This window comes from Cryptomeria japonica, chromosome 4 (genome assembly GCF_030272615.1).
Source record: "Cryptomeria japonica chromosome 4, Sugi_1.0, whole genome shotgun sequence".
Lineage (NCBI taxonomy): Eukaryota > Viridiplantae > Streptophyta > Pinopsida > Cupressales > Cupressaceae > Cryptomeria > Cryptomeria japonica.
In genome coordinates this window covers 258,081,303-258,107,963 of record NC_081408.1, presented here as the reverse complement: position 1 = coordinate 258,107,963, position 26,661 = coordinate 258,081,303, and the positions used below count along the sequence as shown (strand labels likewise).

At 36.5% G+C, this 26,661-nt stretch overlaps 1 protein-coding gene across 1 annotated transcript; it reads right to left on the bottom strand.

Annotated features, from left to right (window-relative positions):
- Positions 1-5,416: 5,416 nt before the first annotated feature.
- On the bottom strand, positions 5,417-18,963 carry LOC131065559 (xylulose kinase 2). Its single transcript, XM_058000107.2, has 11 exons — positions 18,473-18,963; positions 16,696-17,353; positions 16,371-16,459; positions 8,640-8,704; positions 7,876-7,931; positions 7,584-7,704; positions 7,400-7,474; positions 6,929-6,982; positions 6,691-6,785; positions 6,306-6,480; positions 5,417-5,926 (listed from the first exon to the last, which is right to left on the bottom strand). The coding sequence occupies exons 1-11, from the start codon at positions 18,529-18,531 to the stop codon at positions 5,694-5,696; spliced, it is 1,680 nt and encodes a 559-aa protein (XP_057856090.2). The 5' UTR covers positions 18,532-18,963; the 3' UTR covers positions 5,417-5,693.
- Between the last annotated feature and the right edge of the window lie 7,698 nt (positions 18,964-26,661).

Below are 26,661 nucleotides of genomic sequence, written 5' to 3'. Positions count from 1 at the left end.
GAGGTTAGAATGTGCAAGATAGGATAGGTTTAGTTAGACCCAAGATTAGATTGAATGGGTTAAGTTAGAGGATGGTTAGGTTGGGTGGTTAAAGTTAGGAGCCATGTGCTCATTTGAATTTAGAGATTCAAATAATTGGAAAATGACAATTAATCTCAACAAACTTGAGTTTGTTAACCTTAATTAGGGATTAGAAGAATTGATTAGTATGGGGAGACATTAATTAATTTAGAATTAATTAATCAAAGGGGGATGTGAGATGAACTATATAAATAAATCATTTAGATTTATTTACTAGTAGATGAATAGAGAAATTAATCAAATTGCTTGTGAATTCAATTAATTAGGAAGGGGAATTAACCAAATATCTGCGTATTTAATTAACTATCTTCAGACCATTTTTAGGTGTATACAGTTTTGACCACTTGTTTTGGGATAGTGGTGTTATGGTTGTTTGCTTCACCATAGGGTCCTCGTGGAGTGACCATGTTTGTTTAATGTCCTTTGAGAGAGTGAATTTCGAATGGGGGTTGCGCCCAAAGAGGTTGGCAAGATGACCCTTCGAAAGTAAGATAATAAGTGATAATCTAATTAATTGATTAGGTGGGTAGTTCTCAAACATTAATAAAGATATTGTACCTCGTGCATAGGTGAGTGCTTGTATTGAGGCTCATAATGTAGTGAGAAGGTCTGGAATGGCAAACCGACCACCTTGTCTTCACGAAAGGCTGGTAGGGTCCACATGAGACTTAGTTGGAATCGGAAGTTCGTGAGAGGTTACTAGGACAGTGAGTCGAGACATATGGAGGTTGTACCATGGTATCCATTTTAAGCTATGCGATGACACTCTCTCTTTAGGTTCACTCGTGTGTGTGATGTCGGTTCACTTGTGTTTTGTGTTATCGAGTCACTTGTGTATTTGTGATGTTGAGTTACCTGGATTATCGTGGAGTCTCTTTGTGTTGTCATGGAGTCATATTGTTTTGTTGACCATGTCATGATTTTGCTTGCTTGAGGGTCCTCAGCTATCTCCTAGCACAATGGGGTGATTCCATTTTGGGAATTACATGGTTGGGTGGTAGTGCCACTTTCCATCAGATGTTCTTGTTCGTATCTTCATGCGAGGATTGGCTTCGTAGGTGTTTCTGTGGATCATGGCTCATGCTTATCTCAAGTTTGGAGATTATTGTTATTTGGAGACCTATGTGGTCATTGTATCATGATCTTTTGTAACCTTGTATTTGGTTAAGTTGTATCTTTATATGTATATTGAGAAGCCTTGTATTGGAAGAGCAATGTAATCCTAAGATTGGGATGCTATTTATCAGTTTCCTTTATGTTATGTGTACATGCTTATTGAAGAGAGAATTATATTGTATCCTTTCAATCTTTCAATGGTGTAATCTATATTGCTTATGGCTTATTGTGATCATTGAGTTAATGATGGATTATTGGATTAACCTATTGTGGAAATTATCTTTTGGTTTTAATTCTTCCTTGGTATCCCTTAAGGAATTCTGGTGCAAGTCTTCTGCTTGTGTTATCGTGCATGTTGTGTGTTATGCACTTATTATGTTTATTCTTTAAAATAAAAAATTGGTTCACCCTTGTTGTGGGTTTTCCTTCGAGGTTCCAGGCGGGGCATTACACAAATTATTGTAGACATTTTCTAGATTTATGAGCATACTTTTTCCATAATTGTGTGCAAATTTAAGCAAATTTGTGAGCATATTTTTAAATGTTTAATAAGCAAATTATTTTAGACTTTCTGAGCAGATTTAGTAGACCTTATGGGTATAGAACATCAAAGTTCATAAGTAGATTCCGAAGCAATTTATTGCAGACATTTTCCAGATTTATTTGCAGACATTTTTGAGACTTGTGCGTAGATTTAAGCAGATTGTATCAGACCCCCTTGAGTAGAAATTTTGAAGAACATTGAGCAGATTTTGAAGGTGTTTTGTTACAGATCTTAAGGGCAAATATGCATAGACCTGTGTTGCATGAATGAATTGATTACCCCAAGGGATGGAACTGGTCATAGTTTGACGTTCTTGCCTCTTGCGAGCCAAGTGATGAATTGATTACCCAAGGGATGGAACCGGTCTTGGTTGGACGCCCCTGCCTCTTGTGGGTAAAATGATAGATTGATTGGCCCAAGAGATGGTTCTGGTCCTGGTTGGATGTTCCTACCTCTTCTGGACAGGTTATTTCGAAAGATGGTTCCGGTCCTAGTTGGATGCTCTTGCCTTTGATGGGTAAAATGATAGATTGATTGGCCCAAGAGATGGTTTTGCTCTTGGTTGGACACTCCTACCTCTCATGGGTAAAATGTTAGATTCATTGGCCCAAGGGATGGATCTGGTCTTGGTTGGACCTTCTTGCTTCTTGTGAACCAAGTAAACTATATCTACATGTGTATGCTTGTATTTGTATATATCCATGTGTATGCTTTGTGTATACTTTGTGTTTTTTTTGTATATTTCGTGTATAATTTGTGTTGAGCATATCTATTGTATGAATATTTATGATTACTGATTCTTATCATTGTGAATTCTATTTTTTGGTTGACCTAGGAAGATGCGTTTATTTAGGAAATAATATTACAATTAAGGTCTTACATGTGTGTCATGCTTCTAATTATGATTGCATTTGATGAGTGAGAACTTGTCTTAAGATTACAAATCTTCAAGGGTTAGTTAGGAATCCTTACATAGAGAAAATTTAGTTAAATTGATCATTGCTTGAGGACAAGCAATCTTGAGTGGGGCAAGCTATAATGTGCCCACTTTGAAATACAATTTAATGATAAATAATAATAGTAAAATTCAATTTAAAATATAAAAGAATATAATTAAACATAATTAAATTTTGATTAAATTAATGAATAGTCAAAAGACATGAGATGAAAAGTTGCGACTACCTCAAACATGAGATATAAAAGGGAGAAGAGAATCTCATTTTGAGGAGGAATAATATGAGAATAAGAAGTGCAAATCTGATTTGAATAAGAAGTGCAGATCTGATTGTGAAAGATTATGAAAGGGCAAAAATAATATAGAGTAGCACTCTTTTAATGGTGAAGGGGTGTGTCTTTTGCCAACGGGCATACATGATGAACAGGTGTGACCTCTCCCTCACATTGGAGGATATAAAAGGAGAAAGTCTCATTTGAGGAGGAGATGCAAAAGATATCAATTTGGAGAATAATTTATTATTCTCAAAAGGGCGGCAATGAAGAGTAATGACTCATTTCTTATGAAGAGGTGTGACTTCCCACAAATTAAGATATAAAGAAGAGATTAATTCGATTGAGAAGGGGAAATTGGAGGAATCATCCATAAGACCAAAGAAGACAAGAAAGTCAATAGACCAGCAACATTTAGGACAATCCCAAAAGGGGGCATTACAGATTCATTAATGGTGGGTGTCATGTCCATACCTTTATGGCATCAATTATTATCCAACATTGATAGCCTTTTCATAGACTTTGGCTAAGATATTCAACTCCATTTATCTATTACGAGCATTTACATTAAGGTATCCAATGCTTTAAGATACATCTGTATCACTTCAGTAAGGACAAGTGTACATGGTCGAGTAATTTGACTTCATATTTTCTTGAATAACATTGAATACTCAAATGAATTCATTAGGCTCTCTTCAAACAATGCAAACTCATGGTATATCATGTTCAAGCCTACTTGGGTTGCAAAAATGACCACTAAAGAATTCTTAAATTCAATCCACGACGTTATGAAATTCAAGTATAAATGAAAAAAACAATATGGAGCAGCCTAATCTTGAGTAAATGAAAATAGTCAACAAATAACATCCTCATGCTTTACATGAACCAAAATTAAAGAATCATTAAAAGTTTGGATGTGTTCTTCGACTGACTTGGGTTCATTGATGAATATGTTTGACAATATTGATGAGAGTTCCATCCAACCAATTTGCTACCATCTTTGACAAGGGTAAGTTTTGAAACACGCCAACTTAGTCTAACGGACTGTTCTAGATTGCCTTCCTTGTTTATTGCCAAATCATTAAAGGGTTCATTTGACACATCCACTTAATGAGCATATTTGCTCTCTTGAATGGAAAAGGTTCCCCCAAGGCTTGGGCTTCCCATTAGTTATAATCTAGAACATTCAATGATTGATTTACTTCGACTGCAAATTGATTTACAGTTTACATTCAAAAGATCTAAAACATGAAACTAAAAACCTGAACTAGAATTCCATTGTCGAACAAAATAAAAAGAGAGATAAGCGTATATGCTGTTATAGACTGGTTGCCTTCTAGATAGTTTTGGTTTGCTGAAATCTAGATTAAAACATTCGTACCCAAACTTGGTCTTGTATCCCGACCCTTCCCTCTTTTTTGATTTTGTTTAACAATGTTAAATTAGGTTTTTGATGTTCCAGTTCTAGAACTTTTGAATATGAACAAAAAAAAATGGCAGTCAGTCGAGCACAACTTACCTTTATCTCTCTTCTCCGTTTGTTTTACACTATTTGACTTTCTCGTTTTAGATGTTTTGAATTATGAATAGATAGTAAGATATCCACAATTCATGAATTAATTGTATAAGCTTCTAGGTCATAACTGTGTGTATTTTTGCTTCAACGTTTTAGATCACACTTTGTTTTTTTTTCCCTCTTCCTAATGAAGGATCACACACAGTGTGATTATAAATGTAAAAGCAAAAATACAGAGAGTTATGACTCAGAAGCTAATACAATTAATGAATATGAATTCAATCACTAGTACAGACCTTAAAAATCAATAATTATAAATCCAATCAGCAGTCACGAAAATATCCACTCATAGGAACAATTACAGTGAATATTTCGAATTATAACCAAAACCCTAATTTCAAAGAAGCAAAGATTGCTCATCAAGTTGGTGAGTCAAAAGACACATCAACACATACTTTCGACATTTTTTCACTTGTGATTTGAACCTGGTTATGCTTTTTTCTCATCTTTTACTGTTTGAGTCTTGAGACTTATCAGCGAAGCCTTAATTCATTTTACTGAGCATTATAATATGATTAAGAGGAATGAAGTTAAAATTGAGGATATTAGTATAGTATTGGAGAAAGTTTTAGTTCTACATACATTTTCTCCAGCGAAAGGTAAAAAGAAAACTGGATTGTGCATCAGCCTTCCAAGACAATGAAGGGTACTGACTTAATAAAATGATACTAATTTCGTGAAACTAAGGATTGTATTATGTAACAGAAAAGGAAAGTTTAAAATTTACGAACCATCAATAATCAATTACAATCTATTATAGCCCTTTACTAAGCTAGAAACTCAACATTATCGCTCGAGTTTTTTTTCAGGTTACTGCTATGGAGAATTGAACTTGAAAGCTATGAATTTTAAAATTAGGCATCCTAGCTAAGTAGGGATCAAATGAACACACTTTATTTGCCTTTTATTTTGAATTTCCTAAAAATAAATGAAGTAAAATGTCACAGGAAAGTCCGCATGCTTTGTCACCCTCACAGAACTGAGGTAGCAAATATTTGTCCCTGGGAAGTATAATTGAACAGGCAATCCCTAGAACTATACATGAAAATCTCTTCATCCACGGCAGCTATACAAGGAAACTCACAGCAAAATACCGACTCAGAATATTTTTCTTGCTCGTCATTCACCTTGTTTGGGAGCTGATACATCTTATTTGATACCAAACTTCTCCACCAACTCTTGCTCAATTTTCATCCTCACAGGAAGAATGGTGCTATACTTAGAGTAAACATCTGTGTCCCCTGCAGGAGCAGAGAGTTTGCACATCAGTGATGTTTCTTCTGCTTTACCTTCATACAGGTATGAAATAGGTATAAATTTTCCTTCTTTGTGACATGCCCATCCATGAGCTGCTCTCAATGAAGCACCTAACGAAGCAGAATCTGCAAGCACCAAAATAATGGAAGCTAAATCAGATGAACAAGAACAATTAGAAAATATTTTTAAAATGCAGGAGTGCTTGATATTTTCTGAAATCAGTCTTTTTTGAATCATTCAAAATGACAAATCTCTTGAGTATACTTTCACTCTTCTAAGATATTTGATTGGTTAATCATAAGAAAAAGGAACTATTGTGGCATTTTGGATTCTTTTAGGCTACTTCTATGACGCTGCCACAGACCTAAACTTAACTTGTAAAAAACTCTTGGACAATTCAGTTTTCTTCACTTCTGTGGTCTGTGACAAATGCAAAAGTGGTCCATATGATCCATGGGACATGTTTGAAAGAGTTATGATATGACACATTGGTCAATTACATACCTGGCCTTTCAACAGTATAGACAGAGCAGCCAAATATTGAAGCAAGTAATGAAAGGATATGGCTATTTGCTGATGCTCCGCCAGTTGCTATCAGACGTTCTGGTGGTGATGGCATACCTATCGTCTCAGAGTGTGCACGCATTGAAATAAATTGGCCTTCCAAAATTGCTCGAACCTTCAGTCGTATCATAAGAAAACTCATCATATCCCCACGTATAGGAAGGTGCAATTTTTTAAAAGATGAGTTTGGCATGTCAAACTCTTTAAATTAAATAAAACAAAAAGAACAAGAACATGACTGTTAATGCATCTGTATGCACAAAAGTGTTTTCACTGTTTTACTATCAGACTCTATGAGTCAAAATAAAGATTTTTACTGGCCTACCTCAGAAGGCGCATTGAACTCTGGTACTTGATGAGCTGTTGCATGACCCTCAGCATAATTCTCATAGTTGCTAAGCTGGTAATGATGAATTCCAACTTCAAGGAGCACAATTAAATTCTCAAGTTAAACGAAAATTCTTAAAACTCAAAACTGGATAGATAAACAGAAACATAATCCTTCGATTATAACACTAGCTTAAATACAATAACCAAGAGTCCCAAAATCATTTGAATATCACCTGGGAGAGGAGGTAAAATCTCAGGTTCTTTATAGTAAAATCCCATTTTGCCATCTGCAGATTTATATCACATAGATATTTGTCTGAGTGAATAGTCTGAGGTAAACTTCCATAACAGAAATTGAATTTATGCCACTTAGAATATTCCTTATTTATTCTCACTTTCCCACCTACGAAGCAGTATCAGAGAATGTTCTAACGTTTAAGTATACTTGAATAACATGAAAAAAAGGCAATCTCTAGAAAATATCCTCTCTATATCCAACTCACATTACTATGTTATCTTTTGTTTCCCTAACACAATTATTATTAACTTGTGACTATTATTCATATTTATAATTATCAATACAGAACTAAATGTATTATAAATGTCATGAGATGTTTGATCCCACATTTGATAAGTTCTTGTACAAATGTAGAGCGTGAATGTGGATAAAGAAAAAACTTAATCATGACAAAGTAGTGGGAAACCATTTAGAGGAGGAGTTTGGTCTATAAATTCATTGAACTTGTCCCACGATCCGTTTGCACAGCGGTTCCGAATTTCTGCAAGAATCAAGAAATAAGTATTATTTTAGATTGTAACCAAAATAACATCACAGGCATCTCCAAGTTTAAAAGATAATATAACTTCTCACAAAATAAAAGATACTACCTTCACGTGTCAGAGATCCATTTTTGTAGACCAGCATCACCATGTAGCAATTTGGATCAACAGGATTAGGTAATACATGTCCTTCTAGACCAGGGTGTGGTTCGCTTGTGATGCCAAATACCTACTTGCCAAATGAATTGCATGCAACCATTATAAATAGCAGAGATAACATTATATTCGATAAACCACAAACATAGAAGGAAGGATAGTATTAATAGAAATAGAAATCAACTCTATAATTGTGAGACTGAAAGAAAATGAACAGTATGTAAATCTAGTCAGTGCAACTTACTACATCACTGGTACCCAAACTGATTGCAAGATCTCCAGGGCGGTTCAATGCCAGGCCTTTGGTTCAGAGCAGAAGAATATTAGTATTTATCATTATATATTAAACCTTTGATATTTACAAATAGTTCTTTCAGCATACGTTATTATTTAATTTTAGTATTACATCCTCCTTATATTGCATTCTTTCAAAGAGAAGTTTGCTAAATCTTATCCTGTTGAACATTTTTCACACAACAGGAAACACAACATTGAAAAATGGAGATAAGTAAAACTGGTTAAACAATGGCATCAGATCACGACAGACCCAGGGCAAAGCATGACTTCCTTTCTCAAACTATGACGAGAAACAGAAATTTATACATAATAATTGAAGGGGTTTCTAACCTTATATGTCATTTATAATTTCAACATCTTTTGACTGTGAAACGAACTGTAAGTTTTGTTAGAAAATCTTGATGGTTAACATATATATATCAAAAGGTTATCAGTTATGAGTACTTCCAATAGGGTTACGATACATTCCATTGCATCGATCAACACTATTTGATATCTCTCGAGCTCTCACATATGAACTATTAATAAGAAATCATTGCATTTCCCTAATTTTGGAAAGAATGCCTGACAAATATTTAAGGCTCCATCTGTAGCCCTTCTAGATACATGCATCATACAAAAACATCACAAAATCAAGTACATGAATCTAAAATAAATATACTGTTTTAATGAACAATATTTTTAGAAGAAAATCCGGTTGAGAAAATATACCTGCCAAGCTATTTGGATTATCTCCAGACCACTGAACAACTAAACAGTTTTTGTCAAACATAAACCTGAAATATTAACACCAACTATAAACAGTAAATATCATCAGAAGCACATTATGATATAAGGAAAAAAAGCGTACAAACAGTACACTTTAATTTTTTTTACAAAAAGATAATAAACAATTAAAAGAAAAGACTAATAAATTGAATTTACAGTTATTAACAGCAGTAAAAAGGATATATCTTTTCAGATCCAGTAATGAAATTTATCATCACAAGAAACTTCCGCTTTAATTCAGGATTCCGATTCACCTACAGGACAAAGTCAAGTTACTTGAATAAACTTGATCTTTTCAGCCTGTTTTCTCTAGAATTTCATGCCATTGCTTCCACTTTAATTCAGGATTCATCTACAGGACAAAGTCAAGTTACTTATATAAATTTGATCTTTTCAGCCTGTTTTCTCTAGAATTTCATGTCATTGTTTAATGGGTAGCTCACTCGTTAACTTTGTTTTTTTAAGTGGATAGGTCTCAATTTATGTTATTGTTTACTTCAAAGATTGACATTTCCAACTTTCCTTCAACATTTTGCCCTGACAAAATTAATAAAATGCATGCTTACATGCATGAGATCATTCTGTCTTTCACAGTAGGATAAATATTCAAACTGTAGACACATAAAAAAAAGTCCTTATGATAATCTTAATTCTTCTATTAATTAAATAGATATTATTATTTATTTAATTAATTCATCAATTTAATTTATTAAACCATTTTTATTACCTTTCATAAATCTATTCTCCTTTAATCTCCATTATTTCATAAATCTATTTAATCCATTCTCTTTTAATCTCTACAACTTCATAAACTCGTTTTATTTAATACCTTCATCCTCCACCAATCACATCTATTCAATAAATGTGGGATACATAACACTTATCTCTCCATCCCACTCTTTTATCCCCATCCTTCCTAAAACTTGTATCCACCCATGAGGATGCCTATAAATCCATGCACCCTCTAGCTTTTAAGTCTCTCTCTTCGTGGAAAAGTGTATACCTTCATGCTATTGTGAGATTTCAGACGCATTTTCATATCTTCAAAATCAATTTCAATCAATCAACCGTCTCCGTTCACCATAGCCTCTTGTGCATAGTGCTAAAGAAATTCTGAGAGCACCAAAACATTTAATGCAAGATCTTGGTAGATAAGAGGGCAATGGAGTGAAAAATCCATTGATTGCATTTGTTTTTTTCAAGGAAGAACTTTGTTGGCATGATGATTGGTTTCTTTATTTATCTTGTGCTTATGATTGGACTTGTTTAGGGTTCATAGGTTAGTTTTTTCTGTAGAAAATTCTATTGCAGTCACTGATTATTAATCTCCTATTCTCATAAAAATTATTTAACTGCTGAAAATAAATTTACAGCTGAATATCGAAAAATAACACAACTGCAACTTCACTAAAAATACGGAAAGAAATAAGCAACACAAGGACACAATATTTTTGGACAATCGTCCCTGGAAAAACCCCTAAGGGAAAACTAGTTCTACAGATGGAAAATATATTAATCTTCAGCAATATAAGAATTACAAAAGAATTCTTTGCCTCTTACTGGCAAAACTCCGACAAACTCCTAATATCTCCTGCTGATATCCTCCACTGCTATATCAACGCTATCACTGCACCTCTTGCTAACACTGCAAGACTATTTGCTATCACTGCAAATTCTTCTCAAAACTTCTTATATTCCAAATGACCCATGACCCCTTTTTATACTACTCTGTTGGAAAACCAACGGCCAAGATTAATTCAAACCAACGGCTGAGATTAAGACAAATCAATAACCAATAACTAATTTTGGCTATGAGGTGTCACCTAAAAAGAGCCACTATTAAATAGCAATTGTTTTTATCCTAACAATACTTGTTTGACAAAAACAACCATTTTCTAATTCTAGGTCAGGACGAACAACTGTCCAAAACTACCCATAACTAATGCTGTTATTTCTGGGTAAGGACGAACAGCTGTCCAAGCTACCCATAATTAACACTCCCTCTTAGCGAGGAAGCTGTTCTTCACGACACCCATCTTATCTCTAAAGAAGATGAATTTTGCCTTCCCCAATGCCTTTGTTAGAATGTCTGCTACCTGCTCCTCTGTAGGTATGTACTGTAGCTGAACAATCCCCCTCTGTACACAATCCCTGATGAAGTGATACTTGATGTCTATATGTTTCGATCTATCGTGAAACACTGGATTCTCAGTCAACTTGATGCAACTCTGATTGTCGCAGTGTATCACCGTAGTCTCAACCTTCTGACCAAACAAGGCTACTAGCAACTTCCGAAGCCATATAGCTTCACATGTCACCATGCTGGCTGCTATGTATTCTGCTTCTGATGAACTCAAGGCCACAGATTTTTGCTTCCTGCTAAACCAAGAAACAACTCCTGATCCCAAGCTGAAACAACATCCTGAAGTACTTCTTTTGTCCGTTGTACTGCCTGCCCAATCTGCATCAGTATAGCCTATCAACTTGATACCTTCACCTCGAACATATCTAATCCCGTACTCAACTGTACCATGAAGATAACACAACACATGCTTAGCCGCCGTCCAATGCACTCTCTTTGGCTCTACCATGAACTGACTAAGAGAGTTTACTGCAAAGGCTATATCTGGCCTGGTGTTGACCAAATACATGAGCAAACCAATCAGCTGCCTGTATAGGGTGGGATCAACATCCTTTTCCTTGGATGCATCTACCTTCCTCCAATTAGTGATCATGGGTGTAGACATGGCTTTGCAATCTTCCATCTCGAATCTCTTCAAGATTTCAATGCAATATTTCCCTTGACCAAGGAAAATCTCTCCATCAGTCTGCCACACCTCCATGCCTAGAAAGTAGTGCATAAGTCCCAAATTCTTCATCTCAAACTCTTCTGCAAGGTCCCTCTTGCAATCCTCTATGAGCCCTAGCGCACCAGTAAGAAACAAGTCATCCACACATAGAACAAGAATGAGAACCTCACCCCCAACCACCAAGTAGTAGAGGTTCGCATCAGCCTCACTCTTCACAAAGCCCATTTCCTGCAAGTATGTATCAATGCGCTCATACCACGCTCTGGAAGCCTGCTTGAGTCCGTATAAGGCTTTCTTTAATCTGCACACGTGGGTCTCTTTGCTGTGTGCTACAAAGCCTTCTGGTTGTTCTATGTATACCTCCTCCTTCAATTCTCCATTAAGGAATGCTGTCTTGACATCCATTTGATGGATCTGCCATCCCATCTGTGCTGCAAATGAGATTACAGCTCGTATAGAAGTATACCTGGCCACTAGAGCAAATGTCTCCTCATAGTCTATTCCCTCCTTCTGAGAGAACCCCTTGGCCACAAACCTCGCCTTATATTTCTCGATGCTACCATCTGCACCATGCTTTATCTTGAAGATCCAGTGCGATCCAACTATTGCTCTATCAGTTGGTCTAGGCACTACCTCCCATACATCATTCTGCATTATTGAATTATATTCCTCAACCATAGCATCTCGCCATACCTGATGCTTTGCAGCTTCCTGATAGTTGGAAGGTTCACTATCTACCAACTGGCTGACTAATGCCACATAGTCATTGAACTTGGCTGGTTGTCTCCTCTGTCTTGTACTCTTCCTAGGAGCTCCCACAGACTCCTGAGTATCCCTTTGTATGTCTTGAACCTCATGGTTCCTACTGCCAACTGTAGAGGATGAAATATCAACCTCTATATCATCTAGATGCATATCCTGCTGCACCAGTTGCTCCATACTTTGTGAATCTTCACTACCTGAGTCTATGCTTGTACTAGTAACTGTACTTGAGCTTTGTTGTCCTTGACTTGGACTTGGAGCTTTCGTTGGCAGCTCACTCCGATCATCTGTTTGCAAATCTCTGGATCTTCTAAATGCCTTGTCCTCCATGAACTTGACATCGCGTCTGACAATAATTCTTCTGGTCCCTGGAATGAACATCTTATATGCCTTTGAAGTTTCACTATACCCAACAAAGTACCCCTTCTCTGCAGTCTGATCTAACTTGGTATGTGTGTCTCCAGGAATAAGGCAATATGCCAAACTCCCAAATATCCTGAAGTGACCAACATCTGGCTTCTTCCCCGTGAAAGCCTCCTCTGGTGTCATTTTCCCTAGTACCTTGTGTGGAACCCTATTCTAAATGTAGACTGTTGTACTACACGCTTCTGCCCATAAGTAGCGGGGCATGTCCTGGTCATGTAGCATAGCCCTTGCTACCTCCGAAATAGAACGGTTCTTCCTCTCAGCAACTCCATTCTGCTGTGGATTGTAAGGAACAGTCCACTCTCTCTTGATTCCTTCTCTGGTACAGAAATCCTGGAAGTCATTTCCTTTGTACTCGCCTCCATTGTCTGACCGAAGAACCTTTATCTTCCTTCCTGTTGAGTTCTCCACAAGAGCCTTGAACTCTTGGAAGCGACTGAAAACCTCATCCTTGGTCTTCAAGAAGTATATCCAGGTCTTCCTGGAGAAATCATCAATAAAGGTAACATAATACTCATATCCTCTGAGAGACTTTGTCGACATTGGTCCACATACATCTGAATGTACTAGATCAAGAACACCCGTAGATCTGGTGTCACTCCTTGGAAAAGATGCTTTCGCAAACTTTCCCAACACACATCCCTTACATACATCATCATGCTCTGTGCTCACCTCTGGAACACTTGTCACCGTCTCACGAAGCAATCTAAGTGCTCCATGATGAATATGGCCCATCCTCCTATGCCATAGCTCTCCAAGATCTCTAGGGTTACTGCTGCTCATGAGTGCCTTAGGAGTATCAAACTGCAACCTATAAAGGTGACCACTCCTAACTCCAATAGATACGGGTGATTTCCAATCTTTATGCTTAATCAAAACATGCATCCCTCTAAAGAGAACATTATACCCTTTATCCTAAAGGACAGATACAGAAACCAAATTCATACCTAAGCCTGGCACATGCAACACATCATGAAGAGGAATTACCTTTCCATTCTCCCTCTGAAGCTGAACAGTCCCTTTCCCAACTGAGTTGAGCTTGGACAAGTTCCCCATAGAGATCTGGATTCTGGTGTTCTCCTCCTTGTAGCTGGAGAAGTACTCTCTAACTCCTATCATATGAAATGATGCCCCACTGTCTATATACCAGACACTCTGTGAGGTTGAGCTAATCATACAGGCTATGAGTGCGAACTCATCCTCCAATCTACTAGAGAGCTCCTCTGCACTTGCTGAAGCTGCCACTTGGTTCTTTCCCTTCTTATCTTTCTTCCTTTGTGGGCAATCGCTGACATAGTGGCCAAACTCGTGACAACCAAAGCACTTGACCTTAGATAGGTCCTTCTTCTTCTTTTCAATTTGTGAATTTGCTCCTTTGCTAGATCCCTTCTTTGTTTTCCCCTTTCCTGCTAGGGCAACATTTTCTTGTTCTACCTCACTTTTCTGACTCTTGTTGTTGGCTCCATTGACAAGACTTAGTCTAAGCTCCTCTTGAGTGAAATCACTCCATAGTCGATCCCAGCTAGGTAAGGTGTCTCGTCCATTAATAACTTGAACAAAGACATCCCATTGCTTAGTAAACCCATTTAGGGCTATTCTTACTAGCTCGTCTTCATTTGGCTTATCTCCAACAGCTGCTAACTCGTCCTTGACAAGTCTAAGCCTGGTGAGGTAACTTGTAACATCTTCTCCCTTGTTCATCCGGGTATTCCTCAATTTTTCTCTGAGAATCAGCTTCCGGTTAGTGGTAGCATTCTGGTACAGATTCATAATGGCATCCCACATCTTCTTCGCTGTATCTAATTCAGCGATATGTGGAACAACATGGTCCTTGACACCATCAAGGATTATCCTCCTCGCCTTGGCATCATCCTTCTTGTATGCTGCAAGTTGTACTGGATCTGTAGGTACAGCTACAGTACTAGTAACATATTCCTTGATATCATTCTCTTCCAGCAATAAAGAAATTCTGGCTTTCCAGACACCAAAATTTGAGGCACCATCCAATCTGTCCTGATCTCTCAAACCTGCTGAGGCCATCTCAAAGAAATAAAGGAAAACAATAACTCGAAAGAGGTCAAACTCAAATTTCTTTCCTTTGCTTAGGGTAAACCTTTTCTACCCTCAACAAAGCTCTGATACCATGTAGAAAATTCTATTGCAGTCACTGATTATTAATCTCCTATTCTCATAAAAATTATTTAACAGCTGAAAATAAATTTACAGCTGAATATCGAAAAATAACACAACTGCAACTTCACTAAAAATACGGAAAGAAAAAAGCAACACAAGGACACAATATTTTTGGACAATCGTCCCTGGAAAAACCCCTAAGGGAAAACCAGTTCTACAGATGGAAAATATATTAATCTTCAGCAATATAAGAATTACAAAAGAATTCCTTGCCTCTTACTGGCAGAACTCCGACAAACTCCTAATATCTCCTGCTGATATCCTCCACTGCTATATCAACACTATCACTGCGCCTCTTGCTAACACTGCAAGACTATTTGCTATCACTGCAAATTCTTCTCAAAACTTCTTATATTCCAAATGACCCATGACCCCTTTTTATACTACTCTGTTGGAAAACCAACGGCCAAGATTAATTCAAATCAACGGCTGAGATTAAGACAAATCAATAACCAATAACTAATTTTGGCTATGAGGTGTCACCTAAAAAGAGCCACTATTAAATAGCAATTGTTTTTATCCTAACAATACTTGTTTGACAAAAACAACCATTTTCTAATTCTAGGTCAGGACGAACAGCTGTCCAAAACTACCCATAACTAATGCTGTTATTTCTGGGTAAGGACGAACAGCTGTCCAAGCTACCCATAATTAACATTTTCCAATTCCATTATCGTACACAAACATACTACTCAAAGGACACAAACAACAAAAGATGAAAGCATTTGTTCTGAAGATCGTAAGTATATATCTAACTCCTTTAGGATAAAGCCAAGAAAATTTCAATTACAAATTTGAGCAAAACAGGCTGCATGTAGAAATGCAAAGTAGATGCTCTGGAATGTCTGTCTCAAAAAACATCACCTGCAATGCTAAGAAATTTAAGTAAATTAAATTTTAACAATATCCTTGAGATACTCTGTTTGTGGTGGAGATGAAATTGATTCAAAATTCAACTAAAACTGAGAGGAACATTGATGGTTCTAAAGTTCAACATAATATCTGAAATTTGGAGATTAGAAATGGAAGAATACTTAATACTTCAACGACAATTAATGCATCCAGGGGTAATTTAGAAAAGTTAAATAGATGGTATTGATTAATATGAAAATCAAATTGGCATTGAATATACTGAAATTGTAAAATTTTACAAGACAACTGAAGAAATCATTATGTTTGAAAATTATTGATAGTATAAACTTTTACAAGGCAAGTAAAGAAATCATAATGTTGGTATGATTAGATGAAAATTTCAAGAACACCAAAATGGTAAGACCTATCGTCCTAAAGTTATGAAAAGGTGATCACAAACACTTTTAAAAATCTAGAGAGAGAAATAAGAACTCTCCATCAAAAAGTATCTGAGCTGATCTTCGCCAATCAAATGATGTATTATACACAAACTTCTACCATAAGAAATTTTTTTATGAAAACAAGGGCTACAAAGCATCATAAAAATGTAGTTGTGAACAAATTAGTCTACCTGTCTACAAAATATGTACTCAAATTTCCAGCCACAGCATGAGGTGGAGCCAATGGTCCAAGCTTTTCTTCCAAGTTTGGAGCAGTGGCCTGGGAATCAAAGTCATTCAATCAGTTGAAAAAGCAAGCAAACCACAGTCCGATCAAGTTTCCCAAGGCAATAGAATCGCTGACATACACGGAATATAACTCCATGGTATTTAAACTGACAGTGACAGTTACTATATGCTATATGTATAACATAAAACCTTGATCATTTACAGAACTACAAAATTCATGTTATTCATCCTACTGGTACTATCACATGGCGAACAGAGTAAACAAACCTCTAAGGCTGCCTTTGACCAAATTCGTTTTCTTAGATCCATCAAATTCATCCCTGCTCCATCAGTCTCGTCTATGCTAGCATAGCCACCAATTAGAAGGGATGCCATGAAAGAACTCACAAGTGAAATTCTTTCAGTATTGTCATACACCTGCTTTTGTGTCTGATATATTTTCCGTATCTGAGGTCCAGTGTATCTTTCATAAGCACAGGACCCAGTAAGCAAAGACAACTCAGCTGCCCCACCAATCGCATTCTCAATTTCTCTACACTGCACTTTTGTGCTACTGTCCATCCAAATGGGTGATTCATTTGTAGAGAAAGCATCCTGAAGCTGCACAGCCAAAGATTCTTTTGAATTCAATCGTTTTAGAATCGAATCCAAGGTTCCCTTTTTCCAGTAAACACTCCCGTGCTGCTGTCCGCTTCCAGATACTGCCTTGACTTTGGCAAACTTAAAATCTGCCTTCTTTAATTTGTTAAGAATGAGGTCAAGAGCTTCTACCCACATCAAAGGTGGTGATACAACTCGTCCACTACCCGAAGGATCTCTGTATACTCCATCCTTAGTTTTGTAATGCGGTAGCTCTGAGTCAAAATGAACAATTTCTGAACAGACAATGCGAAGATTGTTGTCCAAAACAGTCGCTTTGAGAGACCTGTAAATTGAATACAAACAAAAGATGAGATAATTTGTAAGACACTAACAACAGATTTATAACTAATTCTAAAAAATTAGAAAAGCCAATAACTTCAGCACAACGCATGTCACATAATTGGATAAAATTATGGACATAATATTTCCACAGCTCATTTTGGGAGAGTTGGAATACTTCTGCAAGAAGAATTTTTTTATCAATGTTTTGGATCATGCTGCGTGATCCATCAAAAAGATGAGGACGAAAATTTGGTTATAAAGGATAAACAGAAAAAAAGTGAATGACTTGTTATAAATTCTCATATAAAATTCATATCTCAGGCCAACAAAGACCAGACATGTAATTGAAAGCACATAAAAGTATATTATCTAATAATAGATAAAATGCTCTGAATCCCAAAAAAGTTTATAGACCTTGGTTACCTGTTTTCTGGCCCCAGAAACCCTCTAAGATACTTGCATTTTGGAAGACAGGATTTCCCAAGACATTTCCAGTAAAATACAAAATATTTCCGGCCAAAAACATTTCTGAAATGTTCAAAAACGTCTCTAAACCAACTTATTTAAACCCTTAACAAGAAGAAAAGATTGATCATCACATACTTAACTCCAATTTAAAAAACAAAATAAAGTCAGAAAGCATACTTTTTCTACATATCAACTGTCAGAGATCAAGCACCGTAAGAGGAGCCAGCAAATCCTCCAAATTTACCTGCTTAAACCCTATCAAAAAGAAAAGACTGACCCACAATCACATACTTAAAACCAAATTTTACAATTGAAAAAAAAGCAGACATTAAGGATGATGGCAGCCAAGAGCATTGGAGTCTGGCAGTCATTATTAATGGCAGACTTTTAATACTGTTTATGTTAATGAAGACTTCTAACACTACTCGATGAAAAAATTCAATGCATAGTCTTCCAAAAGTTTAGCTTTTAGAATAACTGGTATAAAATTCAAATGGGTATTTTCTTCAATGTCTGAAGTTGGAAAACCATGTTCTAATATTACAGGTGTAATACTCCGCACTACATGAATCTAATCAAATTTTCTGAAATTGATAATACATTAATTGTAGAAATAATATTAGTTGTCCATGCAAAGTAGAAATGAACATACTGTGTAGAGCTGTCTAAACCCAGAAACAGGGCGTCTTCAGGAAGTGCATAAGCAGCCATGATCTCGAACCTGTTTGTCTTGATCGAATAAATCCTCGATCTATTTCTGCGAGCCTTCAGTGGTTTGGGCTTACATTTATTTAAATTGTGGAGTGATATATACGGAGAACGGGGATCCGGATAAAATCTGATTTGTAATTGAGGGAAAAGGCCTTAAATTTAGCGCTATCAGAAAGGAGACCTCCACGCATAGATGGCCTATTTTCCTGCATTCGGCGTCTTCCGAAGCGGATTTGTATTAACAGTAGCTGTTATAAGCAGAGTTGGATGGTTTGATTTATCCATTTATCTCCAATTTTGTTTCCCGAAGCGTTATTTTTTTTGAGAAATAGTAACGAATTTATTATTTTCTCCCAATTTCTGAGATTATATCGGATAAGGAGGAAATTATAATACAGCGAATTAAAAAATTACTTCCTGGAGAAATACGTGTTATGTTTAGCGAATCGGTATTTTGGGGAGTTCCAGTTAAGGAAGAATTCGTTCTCGGTATTTTATTTTTTTATCGTAGAAGGAAAGAAATCCCTGCAATTTTAAAGGAGAAATCAAGCTTATCAAAGTTTTATGTATGGGTTGATACACGAACAATGTGATAAATAAATGAGAAGAAAGAGTCTTTTAATTTTAATCTAGAAGGCGAAGTTAGTGTTCATTTAATTTTATTTAATTTTTTATGTTTTTATTTTATGAATTTGAATTAGAAAAATATAGATTTTTGAAATAGGTTTGTCTTATTTTTTATTTTTGATAATTTCAAATAATGACGTTTTTTTATAAATATTATAGAGGAGTTTGTTAGATTTGTTGTTCCAAATCTCTTAGCTTAAATCTATGGATCTAGTGGTTTTACATTTGTAAACAAGTATTTAAAGATGATATACACAAGTGTATAGATGGTCTATATGGAGAAGATGTATATTTTGATTCTTTTATCCCTTTAGAAATTGAGGTATGCACTAATGAGCTCTCCTTCTCCTTACATATAATATTTTGATTTAAGCCTATGAATTAATGACATGTTGAATGTCTTTAAATCCCATGACATAGCAAAATGTTGCACAAACATATATCAAGTCAACTCATAACAACTAATAGAAAGGGATTAGGAAATTATAATTTGAACTTGAGATTCATTCTAGCATGTTGTGATATCAATCTTGAGGGTATATGAATGGAAATTGAGAACCAAAATGGGGGCAAAAGTGGTCGTTTAATTTTTAATAAGGAAAAAAAGATCTTGGATTAGTATATTAAAGATAGCCCATGCTCAAAATTTGAAGCTATTAGAAGAACAAGATTTGTAGAGCTCATAATCTAGTTTCTAAACTATTTTTTTTTAGTATAGTGAAGATTAACATATTCAAATAGGGGGAGCACACAAAATGCCCCTATTATGTCAAAAATATATAAAATAGCATCCAATGTGCCCCCCCTACAATGTTGATTTTGTAAAAAGTATTTCATAAATTATCATTTTGGTGAAAAATTAGCTAACATCATGTAATTTATGCTTGATTTTTCTGTTAATTTGTTAATATGTATAAAATGTAAATATAATTTTATTTTAAATTTAGATGAATGGAAAACATTAGCAAAATAAATTCTCAAAAGGGGAAAAACAGTAGCAAAAGAAATCTAATATAAAAAATTTAATGTATTTGAAATGTCAAAAACATTACATAATTAAAAAGGTACGAGAGAGCTCATTGTTATTATGGTACTTTATAGATTAACATAAAAATATGCAAACTTGATGAAAAGCATACTTGACATTTAGTTTTTTTCCTATATTTTATTGAAAACACACTTTTGAGCATTAGCATGCAAGTCCAACCCTTTGGGTTGGATGCGCAAGACAAATCCAACCATAAGGGTTTGTAATATCCAAGCGAAGTAATAGGGAAAATTATTGAGCACACCTTAGGATTTGGGGGGGTGAATCAATCTAGACCTTAAAACATTTAAACTTAAGCTTTATTTCCCAAAACAATGTCGACTTAACTTTAACCTCATAAGCAAAAATGAAAAGTAAAGCAATGAAACACAATGCACAAGAGAACACCGAATTTATGTGGAAAACCCAAACAGGGAAAAACCATAGTGAGAGTCAACTCACAATATATGAAATGATTACAAATTTGTTTTAGGCTCATTGTCAAGGAAGTATGTTGTCGCCTAGAAGACTTGTAAATTGAGATGTACCATCCCAAGACAAGATACACAAGGACTTGCAAGCTGAAGCTCACTGCTCTAGGGCAAGATACATCAAGACTTGTAGGTTAAAGCTCACTGTTATAAGGCAAGATACAAAGACTTGCAGACTAAAGATCACTTCTTTAGGGAAAGATACAATATCACAACATTTGAATCAATAGGATAAAGTCTTCTCCAAATATGAAGCTACACTTGAACCACTATCACAAGTAGCCAACTCCATCAACAATCACCACCACACTTTCACTATCTTCACTTCACAAATCTTTGCAAATGATATGATCATGAATGCACACTCGCACTATAAAGCGGAAAATCGCGAGCGAACCCTAAGTGTTCCCCCCACCACTCCAAGGAGAGAGAAAGGGGGATCACTAGGGTTGACGGTTTTCACTTAGGAGAGACTTTACATTCAAAAGAGGGGTTAAAACCCATAAGATCCAATCCCACACAATGCAAGATCGGATTCTAAATGAGTTTCAAGGGTTAAGACAACAAGGCTACCCTCTTTTGTAAAGAATGTAGATAGAAAGATTAAGCTAGGAACGCATGAAAAGTGAGAAAGATTCACTTATAAACAGAGATAGGAATATAGGATGAAGCTGCGGACCTGGAATTAGCAGTAAAATGTTGAGACGGCGCTGTCCTACAAATTTGAGCGAAAGTTGACGGGACGATGGCACCCGGCGTGCACACGGTCCTCCGAAAAATCCGTGAAACGAAGGGGGATCTGTTCGTCTCTGCATAAGGATTCCAGATCTTCAATTACAGCTGCATACCTGCAACCTACACATAGAAAAGCGAAGACGATTGGGGGGTTAGGGATTAGGGGTTTGCCCTTAGGTCAAACCCCGGTTTTGGAATTAACCAAGAAATGAGAAATGCTATAAATGTAAATGATTGTAATGTAAAACAAGTACTAGTACCTTGTTGTAAGAATGTTTGTATTCTTACATGCGAAGGTGTAATTGTTGTTGTATGTTGTATGTTGTATGTGATCTCCTCTTCAATGGTTGAATCCTTGTCTTGAATGCAACACTTAGCCTTGAATGGAGACTTAGAATGATCAATTGCTTGAAGGAATGCTTGAATGCTTGAATGCTTGAATGCTTGAATGCTTGAATGCTTGAATGCTTGAATGTTTGAATATCGCTTCTTGTACACATATGTCCTTCCTCTTTTTCCATCTTTTTAAAATGGGAGAGGAAATGTAGTTTATATACTTGTCAATTAGGGTTGATAGACTGATTTTTCCGACCTTAGGCCGACCTGGGAAGATTACTTTCCAATTTGCAAACATAAAGACCCGAGACCCAAAAGAGACCAGGCCCAAAAATAGGGCCAGGGACCAGGGCGCTGGGCGCCATGGTCCTGGGGGACCAGGGCACTGGGCGCCCTAGTCCTGAAGGGCCAGGGCGCTGGGCGCCATGGTCCCACCTCCAGGGACAGCAGGGTGCAAGGAGGATCAGGCCAGGGTGCTGAAAAATGCAGTTTTTGATGTCATGAACAAGTTTCGGGGTCTCCATTCAGGTTCAGTGTTGCGTCGCCATCGTGAAGACCCAAATGCAGTCGAAATTGCAAGTGTCGCAATTTTAGGATGCTACATTTAGCCCCCACTTTAGTGGGAGTATAAGCGTACGCTCATACTTCCGGTAAAGTACAAGGAAACAACATTGAAAGACTTTCACCACGTCAAGGAGGCAAGACACACCAAGCCCCCAGTGGGCTAAGGATCTTACGACTTCGATTGACAAATTAAAAGGGAAGATCACGAGGGAAAACCATGACTATCAGTAGTAAGGTTCCCTCACTATGAGTCATGCAAGAAAAATACCAAAAATTTTCAAGGCAAAGCTAAGTTTGCCAAGAAATTTTCAAATATCCTGAAGGGATAGACGGGGTGTATGCCCCCCTACGTTAAAGCGATCGCACACGCCTCAACGGGGGTGATTGCTTTAAGGTAGTGATACACATAAGAAATGAGAAGGGAAAGGAGCACGTTATCACAAAGATTTAGCCCCCAAGTGTGAGATAAACCCAAGGATAATAGACACAAAACACAAAGCACGAGATGACTTCGCTTTCCTCAGGGTCAGTATGCTGTATGATAATTCATGTATATCATATGTATGTATGCATAATTGTTCTTCATTCCCCAATCAAGGAAGGTCACCTAGAAGAAGGGAACACATGTGTCTTTTGAGTCAACATGAGAGAGACCAAAAGAGATCTCAATGCTTTGCATCATCCTCAAGTAGACAACACTAAGGACAACAAATAGAAGAGTGAGAATAACACATAGAAGAAGTAACAAAAGAGAGGAGGAGAGAGTTTGCTATGCTAATGAAACTAGTCTAGCATGTCATCTACCCCCTGATCTTGCTGATCAATGTTTCGGGAAGGTAGGGAACACGCTAGAGGAGGAACATCCAACACAACAGATGGAGCTATCACAAGATCCAAACAAGGGCTATGTTCATGTTCCAAGCCACGTTGTTCTTGTCTAGGAGCTAGGATAAGTGCTTTAGAAAATTCGTTAGATAAATGGTTATCAACATCAACATATTCATATTCACTATCAGAAGCAAGAGAAGTAACATTTTCATCATGAATAACATTTTCATCTATATCATCATCAAGATCAAAATCATCATGAATCTTATGTTTAGGAGATTTTGGCTCGATTTTCGGCTGAGGAGAAAATGGAATAATACTAGCTGAAGGTGTTTTTGGGGATTGCAAAGTTTGAGAAGCAGCAGCCTGAGCTCTAAGACGACGCTTTCGTCGACATTCACGTGCAGAACAATTTCTTCTAGTCTTAGTAGGAAGTGGGGAAGATTGGGGAGGAGGAATGTTCTCATCCTTATCACTTGGGTGTTTAGGTTGTGGTCTCTTAGGCTGGATAATAGGAGAAGAGGAAGGTCTCTTCTCTCTATAAAAGGAAGGAGGAGGAACTACTCCATATAAAGGAGGAATATTTGGTTTAGGAAGGAGACCAAGTCCATCATGACGAGGAGGTATAGGTCTACTTTTAGAAAGTTTATTAGTCATAGCCATAGTCACATCCATAGGGATGGGTTGGGAATCTTCTTGAGGAAAGACATTAGTTTTATCTTTCAAAGGAAGAACTTCCTTCTCAAGAACGATAGGAATATCAAGTTTGGGTGTTCTAGGCTCACTTAGAGATAGGATCATATCTGTTTTCCACTTTTGATAAGATTTGAAAAGATGATCACTTCGTGGAGGGAGAGATTGGAATTGTTTAGGCCAAAAATAATCAATAGGAACGCTAGAAGTTCTTTCAGCTGGTTTAAAGAGACTATGATTGACAGTAACAACTTCACCATTATGGGGAAATTTCAAACACTTGTGAATAGGAGAAGCAATAGCTTTCATGGAAGATAGCCAAGGATAGCCTAGCTTCACACGAAATTGTTCGGATGAAGGAATAATAGCAAAGTTCACATCAAGGGATTTGTTACGGACCTCAATAGGTAATGTAATAGAACCAATTGCAGGAGAAGAAAATGCATCAAATAATTTCACAATCACATTTGTTTTGTCATAGATCACTTGATTCAATTGCAAAGTAAAAAGAAATTCTTCAGTAATAACATTAACCATGCAAGCAGGATCAATAAGCACTCCACGGCAAGGTGTATTCTTGACTTTTGCAACTATGTATAAAGGACCATCAGGTGCTCTGATAGTTTCACTAGAATCAAATGTGATGGAAGGTTCTTTAGGGTTTTCTTGCCGCTCTACAAAGTTAATCACATTAGGAGTCATAGACACAAGACCATCAGATGAGAAAGAGGAATCATTAGTCTCAATCACATTAGAGGTATGAGAAGGTAATGGATCAGTAAAAATCTTAAGATTTTGGTTAGGAGGAGCTACAGATGTGTTGCCTTTATCATTCACTCCTGAAACAGAGATAGTATTATTATCAATCAAATCTTGAATTTTACCCTTTAAAGCAAAACATTTTTCAGTATCATGCCCAGGTTGACGATGAAATTGACAGAAAGATTTGTTATCAAAATAGGGTGAATTAATCTTTGCAGGATCTATTTGCTTTACAGGAGGGAGAGTAAGCACATTTTGTTCCAATAACTTATTCATAATACTATGCAATGATTCATTCAAAGGAGTAAACTTTCTTTCTTTCTTGAAAAACTTAGAAATAGGAGGCACACCTAATGCTGCATTCACATTGTTGTTGATGATGTTTTCATTGAACTTAATGGACTCTCTGTTCGGTTTAAACTTCCCAAATGGTTGTTGACTACTATCACCCTTATCACTCGGAGCCATAGGATTTGCTTGTTCCATTTGACTCACAGTCAGTTGATAATTGTGAAGAGTTGCACACAACTGTTGGAAAGAAGTAAACTCAGAAAATAGAAGTTTGTCTCGAATATCTTTTTGTAAATTAGAAATAAAGATTCTTTGAATATCATTGTCAGGCACTGGAAAAGCAATTTGAGTATGCAAATGCTTATATCTACCAATGAAATCAGTCACTTTTTCTTTAACACCTTGTTTACAATGCATTAAATCAATCAAAGTAACTTTAGGACTTATATTGTTTTGAAATTGTTGAATAAAAGCATTTGCAAGTTGTTCGAAAGAAGTAATAGAATAAGAAGGCAACGAGCAATACCATTGTAGGGCTTTATCTCTTAATGTTCTAGTAAACAGTTTTGCAAGCAACCTTTGGTCATAAGCAAAATCGGTACATATTGTTTGAAAAGTCTTAACACGTGTTAGAGGATCACCTTTACCATTATAAAGCTCCAAATACGGGATTTCAACATGCTTAGGAGGGATAGCTCAAACAATGTCAAGAGAAAGTGGGCTCGCAACATCAAATGTGGGCACACTAAACTTAGATTGATTCATAGAGGCAATTTGTTGCTGTAAAGAAGAGACAGTTTGTGCAAGATTGTTAATGGTCGCTTCAGTTGAAGAGTTCACATTAGACGTGTTAGATTGTGATGGAGGTATTATGTTATTGAAAGAAGGTATTAATTGAGAGTAAGGTGGCGGGACACTATGATAGTTAGTCATAGGAGATGATTGGAAAAGAGGAGCACCACAAGGAGGAATGGAATGGTTGAATGAATTGCCCCCTTGCGTCATGTTCATTTGTGGAGATGTAATAGGAACACTTATTGAAGGAATGAATGAAGAAGTTGGATTGAATGAAGGAAGAGAGTTAATTAAAGAGGAAGGATTGCCCCCATGACTAGTGATCATAGGCGGAATATCTTGTATAGAAGTAGCCATTATGTTTGATGTAAAAGTAGGTATGCTAGCAATAGGAGTTGTCAAAGGAATAGAATGATTAACTTGAGTAGGAGGTTGTGTATAATCTAAAGTTTCAGCACAACTCTTCATAGGCATCACATTCGAATCCACAATGTGTGCAATACCACGCAAAATATTAATTCCATTCTTATCACTTTGAACCATACGTTTTAGACCCTCAATTAATGAAAGAGCTTGACTATCAGGATACTCTTGAGACATCCATTGCTGAAAATCATCAAATTGGTTATCCAATTTTGAAAGTTGTTCTACAGAAACCTCATGGAGAGCTTCTTCATCATTAGGAGGATTAGAGGAATTACCCATGTCCTCGTTAAAAAGGCTATTCAAATTAGGTTCCATCTCCTTAGTAATCAAACCTCGGAAAGACTTAATTCTAAGGCTTCGTCTAACAGGAATAGTGTAAGTAGGGCTTATTGTCGTAAAACTCATGCACTAGAGAGGGAGAGAAGATTTTGAATTTAGAGGTAGCAAATTTCAATAAAATCAGCCAATCTTCTAGATTTAAGCCGTTCAATGCAATCACGACAATCTCCTGAAATTTCGGAAAAAATGTCAGGGACCATGGCGCTCGGGGTGCAC

What these genes read in the sequence shown, in the direction of transcription:
- LOC131065559 (XM_058000107.2), bottom strand. Translation starts at nt 18,531, where the DNA reads ATGGCTGCTTATGCACTTCCTGAAGACGCCCTGTTTCTGGGTTTAGAC. An exon ending in GGTCAAAGGCAGCCTTAGAG is followed by an intron (nt 16,460 to 16,695) that starts GTTTGTTTACTC and finishes TTTGATTCCCAG; the next exon opens with GCCACTGCTCCAAACTTGGA. An exon ending in AGTTCAATGCGCCTTCTGAG is followed by an intron (nt 6,481 to 6,690) that starts GTAGGCCAGTAA and finishes ATACGACTGAAG; the next exon opens with GTTCGAGCAATTTTGGAAGG.